Source organism: Emydura macquarii, unplaced genomic scaffold (genome assembly GCF_026122565.2).
Source record: "Emydura macquarii macquarii isolate MOO-44397 ecotype Brisbane River unplaced genomic scaffold, CSIRO-AGI_Emac_v2 contig_3451, whole genome shotgun sequence".
Classification (NCBI taxonomy): domain Eukaryota; kingdom Metazoa; phylum Chordata; order Testudines; family Chelidae; genus Emydura; species Emydura macquarii.
In genome coordinates, this window is record NW_027133588.1 from 374616 (window position 1) to 389441 (window position 14826).

General features: G+C 51.0%; 1 protein-coding gene across 1 annotated transcript in view; it reads right to left on the bottom strand.

The window, feature by feature from the left end:
- Window positions 1–11596, bottom strand: part of LOC137144434 (rootletin-like) — a 34497-nt gene extending 22901 nt beyond the window's left edge. The window contains exons 1-8 of the mRNA XM_067534743.1: window positions 11438–11596; window positions 10204–10540; window positions 9518–9669; window positions 7244–7562; window positions 6476–6573; window positions 5185–5284; window positions 2994–3119; window positions 1985–2110 (exon numbers count right to left, since the gene is read on the bottom strand). Of these exons, the coding sequence (XP_067390844.1) occupies window positions 1985–2110; window positions 2994–3119; window positions 5185–5284; window positions 6476–6573; window positions 7244–7562; window positions 9518–9669; window positions 10204–10401 (1119 nt within the window). The 5' untranslated portion in view covers window positions 10402–10540; window positions 11438–11596. The remainder of the gene's footprint in view (window positions 1–1984; window positions 2111–2993; window positions 3120–5184; window positions 5285–6475; window positions 6574–7243; window positions 7563–9517; window positions 9670–10203; window positions 10541–11437) is intronic.
- Between the last annotated feature and the right edge of the window lie 3230 nt (window positions 11597–14826).

The window sequence follows — 14826 nt, forward strand, 5'->3', positions numbered from 1 at the left end:
TAGCTAACTGCTGCCCAAGTCAAACTTCCCATTCCTGAGAAAGCTCACAGAGAAGCTAGCAAAAGGTCAGCTACAAGCTTTATCTACTTGAAGCTACCGTTCTAGACACAGCACAATCTGGATTCAGGCCAGGACACAAAACTAAAACTGCTCTAGTGGCACGGATGGATGGATGGTCTCCTCCTGTCAATGGATAGAGGACAGACGTCCATTCTCATCCTCCTGGACCTCTCTGCAGTGTTTGACACTGTTGACCATGAGATGCTGCTGTCTGGGCCAAGAGAGTTGGCAAGAGTCCAGGGTAACACACTAAAATGGTCCGAGCCTTCCTGGAAGGACGCACCCAAAGAATAGTAATGGCAAACTGCATCTCCTCCACCACTAGACCCCTCGCTTGTGAGGCTCCAAAAGGATCAGTTCTCTCTCCAATCCTTGTCCATATCTACATGCAGCCACTAGGCAAATTGGTCTGATGCCATGGACTCAAGTGACAGCAATATGCAGATGACACACAGTCCCATCCAGCCTCCACCCCACATGACCATACCACCACCCCCAAGATTGCCCAGTCCATAGATGGGATCATCTCCTGGCTGAAAGACAGCTGGGTGATGCTGGGCCCAGGCAAAACAAAGGGGATGCTGGTGGGCAGAAGAGAGCATTCTGAGGAGTTTGCAGTCACGGAACAGTCTCCTTTGATTGAAGATTCATACCCACAGTTGGTCAATTCAGGCCATACTCTAGGAGTCCTCTTAGATTCCTTGCTGACACTGAATTCTCACATCGCAACAGCCGTGAGTAACGGTTTCTACCATCTCCGGTTGGCTAGGCGACTCAGTCCCACCCTGGCAGATGAAGACCTGGCCTCAGTTACTCGTGCCTTCGTCACCTCTCAGCTGGCCTACAGCAACACAACATCCCTGGCTTGAAACCTTCAGCACTTAGGACACTCCAACTAGTACAGAACGCTGCAGCGTGTCCCCTCAGCAACACAGGCTAACATAAGCCCATCACACTGTCCTCCGATCTCTTCCCTGGCATTCTGTCGAATTTCAAAGCAACTTTAAGGCCTCAGTTCTTATCTTCAAAGTGTTCCATGGTCTGGGCCCAGGATATCGAAAAGACCTTTTAAAGGGAGGAAGACGACGGTTGCTCCTCTGGCACAGTGGAAATCTCAACAAGATGGGGAAAGCTTAACTGTGCAGGTGACAGAACCTTCTCTGGGGGTGATCCAAGTCTGGGGAATAAACTCCCCCAAGAACTGAGGATCATCCCAACCCTCACCACTTCCCACTCCAAATGCCCGGCCTCTAATATAAACACAGAGCAACAAGGATATTTAACAAAAGACCCCAGAAACAAACAAATAAAAACCCTACCAAAACAAGAAACTCCACCTGATGCACTTTTCCCTCTGGGGGGAGGATGAGAGGACAAACAACATGCGACAGACGTGTGGTCACACTGCATTACTGGAAGATGCTCAGATACTACGGTGATGAGCATGGAATAAAGACCTCCGTAGAACAGAACAGGACTGAACAGAAAACGCAGCCACCCCTATTGCCAGCCAGATCACACCATTGCAGTGTAGGGAACTAATATTCGGTCCTTCTGCTCCACATGTGTACCCCTGTAGCACTTGACAGTTTACCCTCGTCTTGGGTCAGCCACAAAAGGGAGACCTAACCCACAAATGCTTAACGTGTCCGACTTTCCAACCAGTAAGGGGCCCCAGTGCATGTGTACACTAAGTCACTTCATCGCATGAGACCCGTCAGATGCAGACATGCGTCACACCTGTACTCGCTCACTCGTGGTGTGCACCAGTACAGGCACGCACACGGAGAACATCTGGTCTTTCTTGTACTCGTGGTTCATCAACTAGTACAACAAGGGGAGACCTTGATTCACATGCTACCAATGGGAGCTTAATCACAGGCTGTTTGTTTCTCAGACCCACAAATCTGCTCCGTGTCCATACCCGGCTGGTGCTGTTGTAAGCCGCTTGGAGTCTGCCAATTTCCTCGTGCAGCGCTGTCGTCGCCTGGAGTGCATCCGCCACTCTCTGGTTGGCCTCGCTGGTCTGGCTGAAAGCCAGCTGTTGCCCCTGGGAAGCAGAAGGAACAAGGGAACCTCTGAAGTAGGGATATGGCCTGAAACCAAACTCTGAAACTTCTGGGGTAGCTAAGCTCTCTCTCTCCTCTGGAGAAAAGCTGGAAGAAGGGATGAGCAAATGTCTGGTGGGGTGAGAACTCTGCAGTGATTGGGACTGGCCGTGGCTTGAACAGCCTGATTGTAGACTGAGAATGAGCATCCGAACTTGGGCGTGTTTCTCGTCTGAGGTTCACCGGTCCCTAAGGAGCAAGGCGCAGTGAGGGTACAGATGTGAGCAGACAGGGCTGGAAGCACATGAGAGTACAAGTTGTAACCTACTGGCTTGGAGTGTCGGAGTGAGCAGGTACCTTGCTGGCCTGCTGACAAGACCACATAAAGGCGATCACTTTGAGCCCAGGTAGTGGTGGGCTCGTCTTTGGAGTGGAAGGAGTTGGGGGTTCCCGTCCCAGCTCCCCACGTGCGACGTTTACAATTGTGTCTGTTTGCTGTAACTCAGGAACTCATTACAGACTGGTGCCTCATAGTGCAGGGAATCCTTTCCCAGCCCCCGGGGGTACCTCTACTCTACAAGGAAAGACCCGCAGCACAGCTGCAGCTGGCCCGGGTCAGCTGATTTGGGCTTGGGCTGTGGAGCTATGGTGTGGACCTGCTTTGGGCTGGAGCCCGGGCTCTGAAACCCATGACGGGGGAGCGTTTCAGAGCCCAGCTCCAGCCCGAGCATCTACACCACAGTTTTTAGCCCCACATGAGCCTCATGAGCCCAAGTCAATTGAGCCAGATGCCGAGAGCCACGGTCGCGGGTTTCTTATTGCTGTGTGGACATATCCCTAAACAGTGACAAAGGGGAACTGAGCACTCTGCACCAAGGAACTAACCTCTTTGGCTGAGTTGAGCTGCTGGGCCATTTCATCCCGTTCTGCCTCCAAAACCTTCATGTGCTCCCTGTAACCACTCAGGGTTTCTTGAAGACCTGTCATATCTCGGTTCAGATCCTGCTTCTCCTACAAATTATCAAATACATTGACCAGCTGTGATGAGGCACCAAAGTCACAGACCACCTCACAGCATGCGCTGAGCTGGGTGAACAGCGAACTGCGTGATCTGCTGATATTTATGGGAATAAAAAGCCGCCCTCTTTGGTTCGCTGCAATCACAGACTGAGAGATTTTTAAGGCCAGCAGGGACCATTATGATCATCTTGTCTGACCTCCTGTACAGCACAAGCCACAGAAATCTCACTGAATGAATCCTGCCTCCAGCCCATCCCTTTTCACTGAACATGACTGACTGTTCACAAGTGTTCACATGACTGCCATGTATTGGTGAAAATATTCACAGATCCTGAATGTTTCACAAACATGAGCACGAGTGTCACATTCACCAGGCATCATCCTCCTGTTTGAAAAAGGATCAGTCAATCAAGCAGGCAGCAGAAACAACACCAGGTAAGTTACGTGACCAGTCACGCCTCACAAACAGCTAGCATTGCCTACTCGATGCAAACAGATTCTGAACCATTCCCGCCCCCTCCCCTCCCTAGGCTGGAAATGATTGGGTGAATCCTTGTGCACGGGAATCGGGTTTGACTCATGAACGATCCTAGTGCGACCAACTCACGATTTGATCTCAAGTCTCACTATACCTGCTGCTTTTCATAAAGCCTGAGCTCCTGTATTCATGTGATTATAGGAGAATCCTAGCTTTCATTTGTTAAAAAAAGAAAAAGTACGTTTCTGGCAGAGAAAAGCTGGGATACGTGTTACTCAGAGGCTCTGAAACCAGAAGGTAAAGGAAAAGAATCCAGGTATTGGGTTTTCTTTAGAAAGTCAGCCTCGTGATTTTGGAACACATGGGGTTAGCCATGCTGTCATCTGCTAGCCCAAAAGGGGCTCAGTCCCTAACAAGTGCTGCCTGTAATGGCTAATACGAGCAGCTCTAGCCTGCGCCTAAGTGAGAAAGCACGAGCATGTCTGTCTGTCTGCAGGAAGTATTGCTATGGTGCCTGTCACTTTAAGGGACAGACTGTGCCAATTACTCCCTGCCTGGCCTTGGGGGTGGCATGGAGCTCCATTCCCCAGGGCAAGGTATACTTGAGGGGCACAATCCCTGGGATACAAGGGGAGGGAGGGGTTCACTGGATTCACCACTTCTGCAATGTGTTTTCCTTTCTGTCGCCAGCATGAAGGAGGGGCAGAGCTGTCTCCTCTCTGCCCCCTCTCCCCGTAGGCACACAGAGGGAATAGTCCCTGCTCTTCCCTGAGCTCAGAGACTAGAATTGTACCTAGCCGGTGTGCAGAGAGGGCCTGGGGTGGGAAGAAAAGGGCAAGCAGATCTTTTTGTCTTCCCACCACATTCCCATGGAACACCCAGGGCCACCCTGTCCTTAGACTCTACGCTCTGATCACAGTGCTAGTCCCACTGCTTGACGGGAGCAAGGGCTCTTCAAAGCCTGCCCAGACTTCGCAGCCTACTGACAGCCAGGAGACTTAAGGTCACCGCCTCTCCCCCCCCAGCCCTGTGCTATATTTAGCTCCTGAACCTCCTCTAATTAGATCTGACCTTGTTGTGGGTTTGCTGGCTGGGAACTGCACATTTCCAAGCATCGCGGGGTATAGGAACAAACAGGGAGAGTCACGCAGCAGCGCCTGAGACCTAACACTGAGCACACAGGACGGCAGCTCTTGCATTTGTCCCCCAAAGATTTACCCCGAGTACACTTGTGGGAGCGAGCAGGCCTGATAAAACCTGCAGGGACTCTAGAAATCACGGCACATAATATGAACCCCCTCATAATATTACCCCCCCCCATAATATTAGCTGCCCCAAAATAACGCAACCTCCGCTGTGCAATCCCACAGGCTGCAGCCTGGTACCAGCGTTGCACCCCCTGGGCATGCAATCCCGAGCGCCACAGCCCTGTTCACTGCTGCATTCTTTATTCCGGGCAGTTCAATGTGCCACTGCCCAGTGCCAAGGCTCCATCCTCTCCTACGTGCAAAGCCTCGCTTGGCATTTTTAGGCCCAGTCCCTGGTGATCCCTGCCAGTGCTTGTCAGGCCTTCCTTACCACAGACAACCTCTGGCTGGGACTCGGGGAGACCGAGCGATGGCTCATTCTGCTCAAGCAGGATTTGGCCTTCACCACCTCCATCTCCAAATTAAGGATCCTAAAAGACAGATGGAGAGACAGACCGACAGCAGCTCCACCCTGCTTCCATTAATCACACCCCAGTCTCTCTGGCACTTCCCCAACGGCCCCTCCTCCGGCCCCCTTTTCAACCACCAGGTCCCCTGGCTGGACACTAACATATGCCCCCACCCCCATGCTCCACATGGACCCCTCTTCCAACAGCTGCTCCCTGTGCCCCTTATGGAGACACCCCATCCCCACACTGCCAGGTTGCTCCAACCCCCCACGATCGCTCCCAACCTCTGTGCCAACCTCTGTCAGCCACTGTCCCGCAGCTCCACCACAACCCCTTTCCCGAGTATGGGTAAGTTGGGGAATTCAGTGCTGGGGAATGGTGCCAGGTTGACTTATGGACCGAAGTCCTTTGCTTGTCCACAGAACAGGTACGAGGGACAGAGCTTGGCACACGCCAAACCTGACCTGAGGGTCGTGTCTAGGTGAGAGAAGTTCAGTCAAACCCTCGCCTCTCCGCTGAGCACGCCAACCAGGGAGACAGCTACTGCCAAATCTGGGGGCTGCATGTCTGGTCCAGTAGGAACTCGACTGAGACCTTCCGCAGAGCAACTCATCACACATAAGCCACTAAGCTGCCCTCAGGTGAGAAGAACTTTCACTCACTCGCCATTGGCTGGGGCTGGAGCTGACATGGATGCCTGGGGGCTCTCTCCGCCTCCACACCCGAGCCAGCCAGTCTGCTCAGCATCAAACTTTACTATTCCCCAAAGGGAATTCAGAAGCCCGCTGTCTCCCATGAAACACTAGCCCCCTCTTGCCGCTCTCTATGGCCATCACCAAAGCCCTTCTCCTGACTCTGGTGATACTTCCGCCAGGGTTGGAGCAGCTGCCCCACTGAGAACACAGGCCGCTGAGGGAGGGTAATATGGTGCTACTTGAAAGATTTAGGCTGGGTTTTCCAGGGGAATCTAAGGGAGGTATGTGTCCAACTCCCATTGAATCTGGGTGCCTAACTCCCGTAGGTATCCTTAAAAACCCCCACTTTAACTCAATGATGTCACATGCTAACCAAGAAGCTCCTTAAGCTGCTGTCTTTGCCAACCCACTCTGCACCCGACTCTCTCAGCACGGTACCTCTGTCTGCATCCTACGCACTCCTTGCGCCAACTTCTCAGCCCATCACCTTCCTACCATCCGCCCCCCATCCACTTACTTTTCTTGCAGGTCCCCTCTCTGTTTCTGGTCTTCATAGCGGGACAGCTCCAGACAGCTCTTTTCCTTCTCTAGATGGGCGAGGGAGCACTCCATCTGCTGTGGGAAAGGCGAGGTCAGGAGAGACCTCGAAGGCAAACAGCTTAATCCGCAAGAGAGCGCGATTGTACGCTAAACCTTGAAGAGCACAATGCCAGGGGAGTGCCACCCGCCGTTCTCCGTGACAGATTGTCCCCAACTGATATAAGCCAGGAGCTGCTCCAGCCTCCCAGATGTGTATCTCTGACCTCTGGGATCACAAGCTCCTAGTGCCTTAAATGAGAGCACACGCTACAGGACTCAACCCGTTGGAATGGGCTGCTACTGCAAAACCCACTGACGTCAGCGGGAGCCCGTCCACCAATCTCCTTGAGCCCGGGCACAGGCACTGCCACACACCACTGTGCTGGACTCCCCCTCCAAAGGATGGGTGCACACAGGCGCGAGTCGTCCCAATGGAAACAAGCGAGCAGTCAGCCCAGACCACTGAGATGTAACGCGCTGCATTTGAGAAGGCTGGAGTTGGTTAGACTCCTCCGGCCTGATCCTGAGCACATGTAGCTCCTATTGAAATGGGAGGGCCCCCGCAGGGCTTAGCATGTCTCAGGGTCAGTCCCAAAGTCAGGTGAGTGTCTATGAGAACGATCAGAACCAGCAGCTGCTCCTGTGTCCCAATCGGATAGGTCCTCACAACCCCGCCCCCCCCAGCTTTGGAGAGACTCCAGCTTACCTTCTGCTTAAGGGAAAGCAGCTCAAACTTCACCATGTTGAGCTCCAGCTCCTTATCCCACTTCTGCAGCTCTTCTGCCTGTCCCTCTAGCACCCCAGGAGCTTCCCGCAGAGAGGGCCCGGGGTCCACTCTCCTCTGCATGTTCTCCGGCAAAGATGCCCGGAGGTCCAGCTCTGATCCACTCCATATCCTTCGAGTCAATGGCTGCATGGGACCATATTCTTCTGTGGCCCAGTCAGGGAGACGAGATAAAGAATGCCTCCTTCTGACTGGTGGGCTGGAATGTTTCCTGGCACGTTCCATGCCATTGGTTAAAACTCTGCCAAGAAAGAAATCCATCCTTTTTATTTTAATGACTGATGGAAAGGCCTGGGAAGGCAGAGCCATGGGGACAGCGAATGGGAGACTCCAACGGTGACAGAGGTAATCCCTAAACCATTGTTCAGAACTCATGGGCCATACCACTCTCCATTAGAGGTTACCTGGCTCAAAGCATTCTGGGGAACATTTAGGAAAAGATGTCTTCTCCAACCTCTTTCTTCTAGGAGACTCTCTGGACAACTGGAGAACTAGTAGAAAGATGTCATCCCAAGTATCAGGTAAATGAAACCTGATTAATTGATTGATTGATTGATTTATTGATTGAAAGGGGAAGGGATTTTTATGCCATCTTCTTTGGTTCTTTTGTACTTTGACAGCATTCTTTGGCTTTTGTTTGTTTTTAGTAATTCCTATTTAACTCAAATGCCCTAGAAACAGCTGGGAGAAAACCTCTTTGTTGAAGATTCAGTACCCACCCTGATCCCTTCAATGCACGACTGAGAAAGCACACAATAAACACCTGTTCCCTCCAAGGAGTCCTCAGGCAAATGCAGGGAAGACCTGATTTCTGTTCCCCAATGTGCTCCAGAATCCACTGCACTAGGTACAGTATTGCTTTTGCTTCAAAGGAGGCATGGCAGGGTGGGGTGAGGGGGAGGTGGAATCTGAGAGACAAATGCAGCCACCGGCACATGGCTGAGCTGAAACATGGCCTCCCTTTCTGGTGGGAGTGAGCAGGGCTAGACCAAGCATAAACTTCACAGCTAAAGCTTAATTCTGAGAACACCTTTAGCTCCCACTGATGTTAGTGGGAATTGCTGTTGCTTAGCACTTCTCAGGATCAGGCCCCTCAGGAAAAGCAGCAGGGGACAAAGGCATTGCTGAGTGATCATTATGATCCTTGGGCTATTCCAGGTCTCCTGAGAGGTGGTACCATAGGCAGGCACCTGCAGTCCTGACACGTAAAAATTTCCAGTCCTGCTAGTGTCCTGCAGGTGAATTCCATTGAATTACACTGAGACCCTGCTAAAAAAAAACAAAAAACCCACCCCTTCTGCAGGGAAAATGGAAATTTAAAGGCCCAGACTGTACTTTGCCTCTGCTCTTTGCTCAGGGGCTTTGTTTGGTAAAATCAGAGTTATCGGAATGCTAGTTAAACCATCTGGACTGGATGGATGGATATTATGGGGATGAACAAATCAACTGACAGAACAATCAATCAGTCTTAAGGCCATTTTCCCTGTTCTAGTTCTCAGGGGAAGGACACATTTCTTATTTTAAAAAGAAATTAACCATAAACAGTCACTCCAGAGTATGAAATATGCTGCAATTTTCCACAGCTGGTGCCATTTAAAATCATGTGACTGAAACATCACACCACACACAAACTAGCACCGCCCCATAATTCACAATCCCAGATGTGTGATATAAGAACATAGGAATTGCCGGCCTGAAACACACCAGTGATTAATCTAATCCAGTCCCCCCATGCTGGATGTTTTCGAGGAAGGAGAAAACTTCGTCAGGCACCTAGTTGTTCAGGGCTATACCCTCCAGGGAAATTTCTTCCTGGCTGCAAGTGGTGATCAGCTTCTGGCCTGAAGCATGAGGATGAACAGCCCTTGTTGTTTTGTCTTACCTAATGTGACTGCAGATGCGATTTGTCTGGCTGTGAGTGTCTGATCCATTTTGAAATGTACTAAGCAACTGGATCCAGTAACACAGAGCAGCAGGGAGTTCCAGTTGTAACTTACTGCTCAAGAAAAGGATCTGACCTGCTTTGTAAGTATTTCTTTCTCTTTTCCTTCCTTCCTTCTAAATTGTATTTATATAAGAAAGATTCCTTGCAAATCTTCCCAACAAGCAAGTTTCCTCCACTCCTCAACCACAGACATGTCCAATCAATTCCCGCTGGATCCATCCCATCCCACGCTCTTTTAAAATTGAACTTACATCCCGCTATCTATGGAGTGGATCCCTCGCAAGGGGCTCATGGACCTGGCTCTTTCGATGTGCCTGGAGGTGAGAAAGCTCCTGCTGTATTCCTTCCATGCGCTGTTTGAGTGGCTGTGCTCCACAGGTCCTGGTGTCCCATTCAGAGGGTTCTGAATGAAGTAAGGAAGAGAAGACCGATGCAGAGACGGGTGCACAACTTCCATGTTGATCCCCCCTTGGTACACACATTCACACTCTCTCCTTTTCACTCCACCTCTCCCACACTGGAATCACTCCCCATAAATGTCAGGCATGTTTCCTGAACGAATACAATGAATCCTGGGAGCAGTCACTTGCTAACAACCCCTCCCACTCTGTGAACAGTCATGGCAACTCAGTGCTGGGACAAAGCAACTATGTGAGGGAGGGGAGCTGGGGTGTGGCAGAGGTAATGCCCAGGGCCTCTGTGCGAGAGGTGAGATCAGGATGTGTATGCCGGCATATTGCCCTCTGAGCAGTTTGAGTGTGCCAGCGAATCCAGTCCCAGACCCACCAACAGGACATTAGCCACAGGTTTTAAAGGAGCCACACAGTATGATAAGCAGAAGGCCAGGGGTGGAACGGGACTCCTTAGCAGGGACCCTGTGATACCCCAGAAAGAGTTGCCTGGTCCCCCAGCAAAAACATCAGGCTGGCCCCGTTACCTCTCCTTGGAAGGGGACCCCCGAAGAGGGGTAGCTGTTTGCATAGCTCCTCTCCCGCTCCGACAAGGGTCGAGATGCCCGTGGGCTTCTATATCTCTCAGGATCCGAGGCGCCAGTGTTCATACCATGCTGGAAGCATCCATCACCGCTGTACCGGGATGGCAGGCTAGTAAAGCCACTCCGCTTCTGGTGTGACATTTATGACCCGCTGGTACGAGGGGGGCGGGATGCCCTCCCTTGAAGGGTCATCAGAGCAGCTGAGTCTCAGGTTCTGATGTTTGCTTCACATACTGCACTTTCCCCGGAGCTTCCAAGAGGGAATCTCGCAGATCCAGATCTATGGCACACAGCAGAGGTGGAATCCAGCTGCAGCGTGACGAGCCAGAGGCCTGTCACCAACGGTAGCAAAAGGAAGCGTCAGTGGATTCCCAAGAAGGGAAATCACATGGGATACCTCAGCTGGGCCCCCTGCGCTCAGTCACTTACTACTCCGCAGCCTCTGAGCACATCCCAGAATCCTCCCTTCCATTTCCCAGAGGAAATCGGCACACTGGGTGATGGGGCAGTTCCCGATGTCCAAGGAGCACTTGGCTGGGCGGATCTGCCTGGTTAGAACACTGGAGAGAGCGAAGGGGAGGGGGGAGGTTTGCAACCCCATCCTCCTCTCTGGACCATGCCGGTAGCCCCACTGGAGGTCCAGGTCACTGAGAACCCCAGCCTCAAGTGTTTTCTCTCGGACATCACAGCGACGAGCAGGGCATAAAGCCACAGACAGATGGTCACGGAGGTGACTCCCTGAATGAGCTCAAAACAAGGAACACCACGTCCCACCTCGCTCGCAAGGCTGAAGGCCACTCGACCCGACCGGCTGCACAGTTCGAGTTCCCGTCTGGTCAACCCGCACAGCCTGACACTGGCCAGACTGCCGCCGAGGGAGGTGGGAGGCTCTTGCCATGAACTCGGAGGGGGAACATGAGTGGACAGATAAGCCCCGGTGGAAGAGAGATGGTTCCTTGGCAACGGCCGCCCCCAGCCTGGGAGAGTGCAAAGGAAGAATCCTTGCCCCCTAGCTCCGAACCGGACCCCACCTCTAGTCAAAACGACCTGCATTTGCCAACCCAGGGCGTGTGATAGGAAAAGACCGTGGAGTGGCAGCACCCTCCGCGCCGTGCTTTGGACAGGAGAAATGCAGGTGCTGGTGAGAGCATGAGCAGAGCACTGGGAAGTGACTTACCTGTCTGCAAGCTTCCCCTTGGGTCCTCAGGGACCCTGCCCGAACGAACCTCCTGGGCGTCTTCTCGTTCGACTCAGCTGCCGTACTCACCACCTCTCCCCGTGTCAGAAAACACAGGACTGCTGCTGCCACGGCAACCGAGATGGCAACAAGCTTCAAAGTGCCTGTTCCCCCTCGCCTGATAAACTGGCTCCGATTGTGAAACGTGGGCGGCCATCAGCTTGGGGAGCGGCAGGGGCACCCGGCAGAATTACTCACCACTCATAGCAGGCCTACGCTTCCCCCCCACACCCTGGGACCCCTCTCTCTCACTCCTGTGCTCAGCACTTCCCTGGGAATGAAAGTAAAATGGCCCCAATCCTGCCTCCCCCAATTCTTGGGCCTCAAGGATAATGGAATCATTGTGGTGCAGCTGAGATCCTACACGAGGGAGCTGGGCTATTCAGACGGGGGGGGTCAGAGTCGCCACAGCCAGAGAATTTGCAACTACCCAGATCCCCCAGCCAAAACCCTCCTCCAAAACTAAACTCAATGCTTTCAAAACAAAATGCAAAACTCATTTCTTTAGCTGAGCCTTCCTGTCGTAAGTGTATTGTTAAAACAAAGAAATCCAGCCAACCTTGGGGAGGAAAATCGAAAGCAAGTGATATAGCCTTGAACTTACGACTTGCAAAGGACCCAGATGTAAAAAAAACAAACAACCCATAACCAGATAAGAAGATAAGATACTGCCCCAAAGAGCTTCCAGTCTGACTAGCCAACTAGAGGAAAATCAGAGGCACAGAGAAAAAGTCACTTGCCCGAGGCTGCAGGACAGTGGCAGAGCTGGGGAAAATGGCAACTTCCTATTTGATTTTTAAAATTCTTTTAAAGATTATATTTAATTGACTTAAAATCTCTCTTGAGTAATTTACTCTTCTCTACAACGAAATGCGACAAGTAGAAAACCTTGTCTGTTATGTAGCAGTTTTCTGTCAATCTACTCTCTGTTTATTTGCAGCCACCTTCCTTTACAGACACCATTTATCTAGCACTGCACATTCCTCACCGCCTGCACAAGTCTTCTGACAACAAATCCACCAAGTGTCTCTTACATGCCGTACGTGCATGACTCACTGGCTATTAACAGTGGCAACCACCGATCCCTTTATTAGCTTTTCACTGACACTCATGTTTGCACTCAAAAGGGGCTGGGAATACTGGCAAAGCAGCCATGCCAGATCCAGAGAGAAAAGCTGCCACTCCTCCTGGTTCAAAAGTCATGAGGCAGGCCGCAAAAATGTAAGATTTTTTTTTTAAAATACATGTCGGGTTCTTCTCATTTCTCTGCTGTTCTTTGAGCCTTTTCAAGCTTTTCTCCGCAACCATGAGGGCAAGAAGCTTCCTTTTGATAAAAACGAAAGCCGATCCTCTCACATGCTCACGGGACTCCAGGAGCTGGGGCTTTAAGGGAAAACATAAGACAGTGTGAGACTCATGATCAGATCAGGAGGGCTGGTAACGCTGCTTATCCCTTAATTGTAATCCGAGGTAAGCGAGCATAGAGACTGTAAGGCCCGCCCATGGCACAGAAAGTCTTCTGACAGAGCCGGCTTTTTGGCCCCCTCCCCACACATGGCAGGAAGCCCTAGCACAGGAGGCTTTTTGAGGCAGTGAGGGTTGGGGGCATTTAGATCAGGTGAGGAGGGCAGTTCACCTACATGCACCATGGCAGGCCCCAGTGCAGGGGGCATTTTAGGCCCGGGGGGAAGGGAGTGGAGTATGCTGGAGCATTTCAGAGCAGGCCGGGGGCAGTGCTACACCATTTTGCAACATTGCAACAGGCAGGTTAGAGCAGCTCAGAGCATCCAGGGCCAAACCTGCCCTCTGCAGGTCCTGGATAGGGAAGGCACTAACACCTTCTCTGTCCCTGTACCGGGGATGAATCTGGCTCAATGACCATACACACACGCTACCAATAACAGCTGGATCAAGGGTTCCTTTCACAGGAAAAAACAAACTCAGACCGTTTTTAGATCACTCAGCAGAACAACTCCCAGGGAGAGACAAGATGACTTCATCACATAGCTCTTCATTGCAGACCTGCTAGAGGATAGAAAACACAGCCCTGCTAACACGTGAGGCTCACTATTTGGTTACTGTTCTTGCATCTCTTCCTCTTCTTTTGACTAGAGTCAATGGGCTATAGGGATTTTCTCCTTCCAATTTTGTCTCGGTGGAATAACCATCATCCCCACGGGGTCCTTATATAACATTTGCATTTTCAAAGCACTTTACAAACATTAATTTATGCAACAACCCTGTGAGGTCAGTGCGTATTATAGGATCAAATTCATCCCCAGTATAATTTAACTGACTTCAACAAAATTGCACCAGGGATTGGCCAACGGTCCCCATGTAACTGATTTGGACACTGAGGTTAAATGACTTGCCCAAGGTCACACAATGAGTTATGGGCAGAACTAGAATTCAAATTTACTTAAAAGTTCTTGTCTCCCTTCCAGCCCCGCACTCAGCCAAATTCAGGCTGTGTTTCTCCCTCAGTGCCCTTACTGAATTGGATCTACATAAATGAACACAATTTGGAAGTAATAAAAATACTTCTGAAGTCATTCTTAATAGCTAACATGAGCAAATTGTTAAGACTATATGCAGAAGTGTGCAAATAGCACTGCACATGGGAAAAAAGTATACTATTCTTGGAATGCATAATCAGATGGTACCAAATAGCACGTGCTTAAAGCCCCAAAGGAGGACACCCCCAAACCTGCTACAAGTGCTGTATTCCTCTCCACAGACTTCCAAAATGCATCTTTTCATACACAACCCTCACTAATTGCAGTTAAGTCATCCATCAAACACACATACACTGACTGGCACTGACCTATGGACCGGGTTTCTCTCCGTTATTGCAGAGTCAGTTTATCTGCCCTTATTTTCCTAGGATACTGACCTCCCATGATTTCCAGTGCCATGCAGCAGGCATAGGAGGAAAGCGGGTGCTGGATAATCAACTGGTGCTGAGATGGCACGGGCACTGCGGGCGCATGTCGGATGCACACTTACCAAAACAATTGCTGTCCGCCCAACTCACCAAAGGAGAAAAGAAACGGGAGCCAAAAGAAACACTTCAAAGACACCCTCAAGATAAACATCAAGAGATGTGGTATTGACACCACACACTGGGAGACAGTAGCCCTAGACAAAGCTGACAGGTGAGAACTTGTCAGAGAAGAAAGGATCACTTTTGAGGAAAATCACCTTGCCGGGGTCGCAGAAAAATGACAGAAAAGAAAGGACAGACAATTGTCATGTAGCAATGATGGCCCTATCCTGCCTTCCAACACCTCCTGCAAAGTCTGCCAATGAGTCTGCGGCTCAAGGATCAG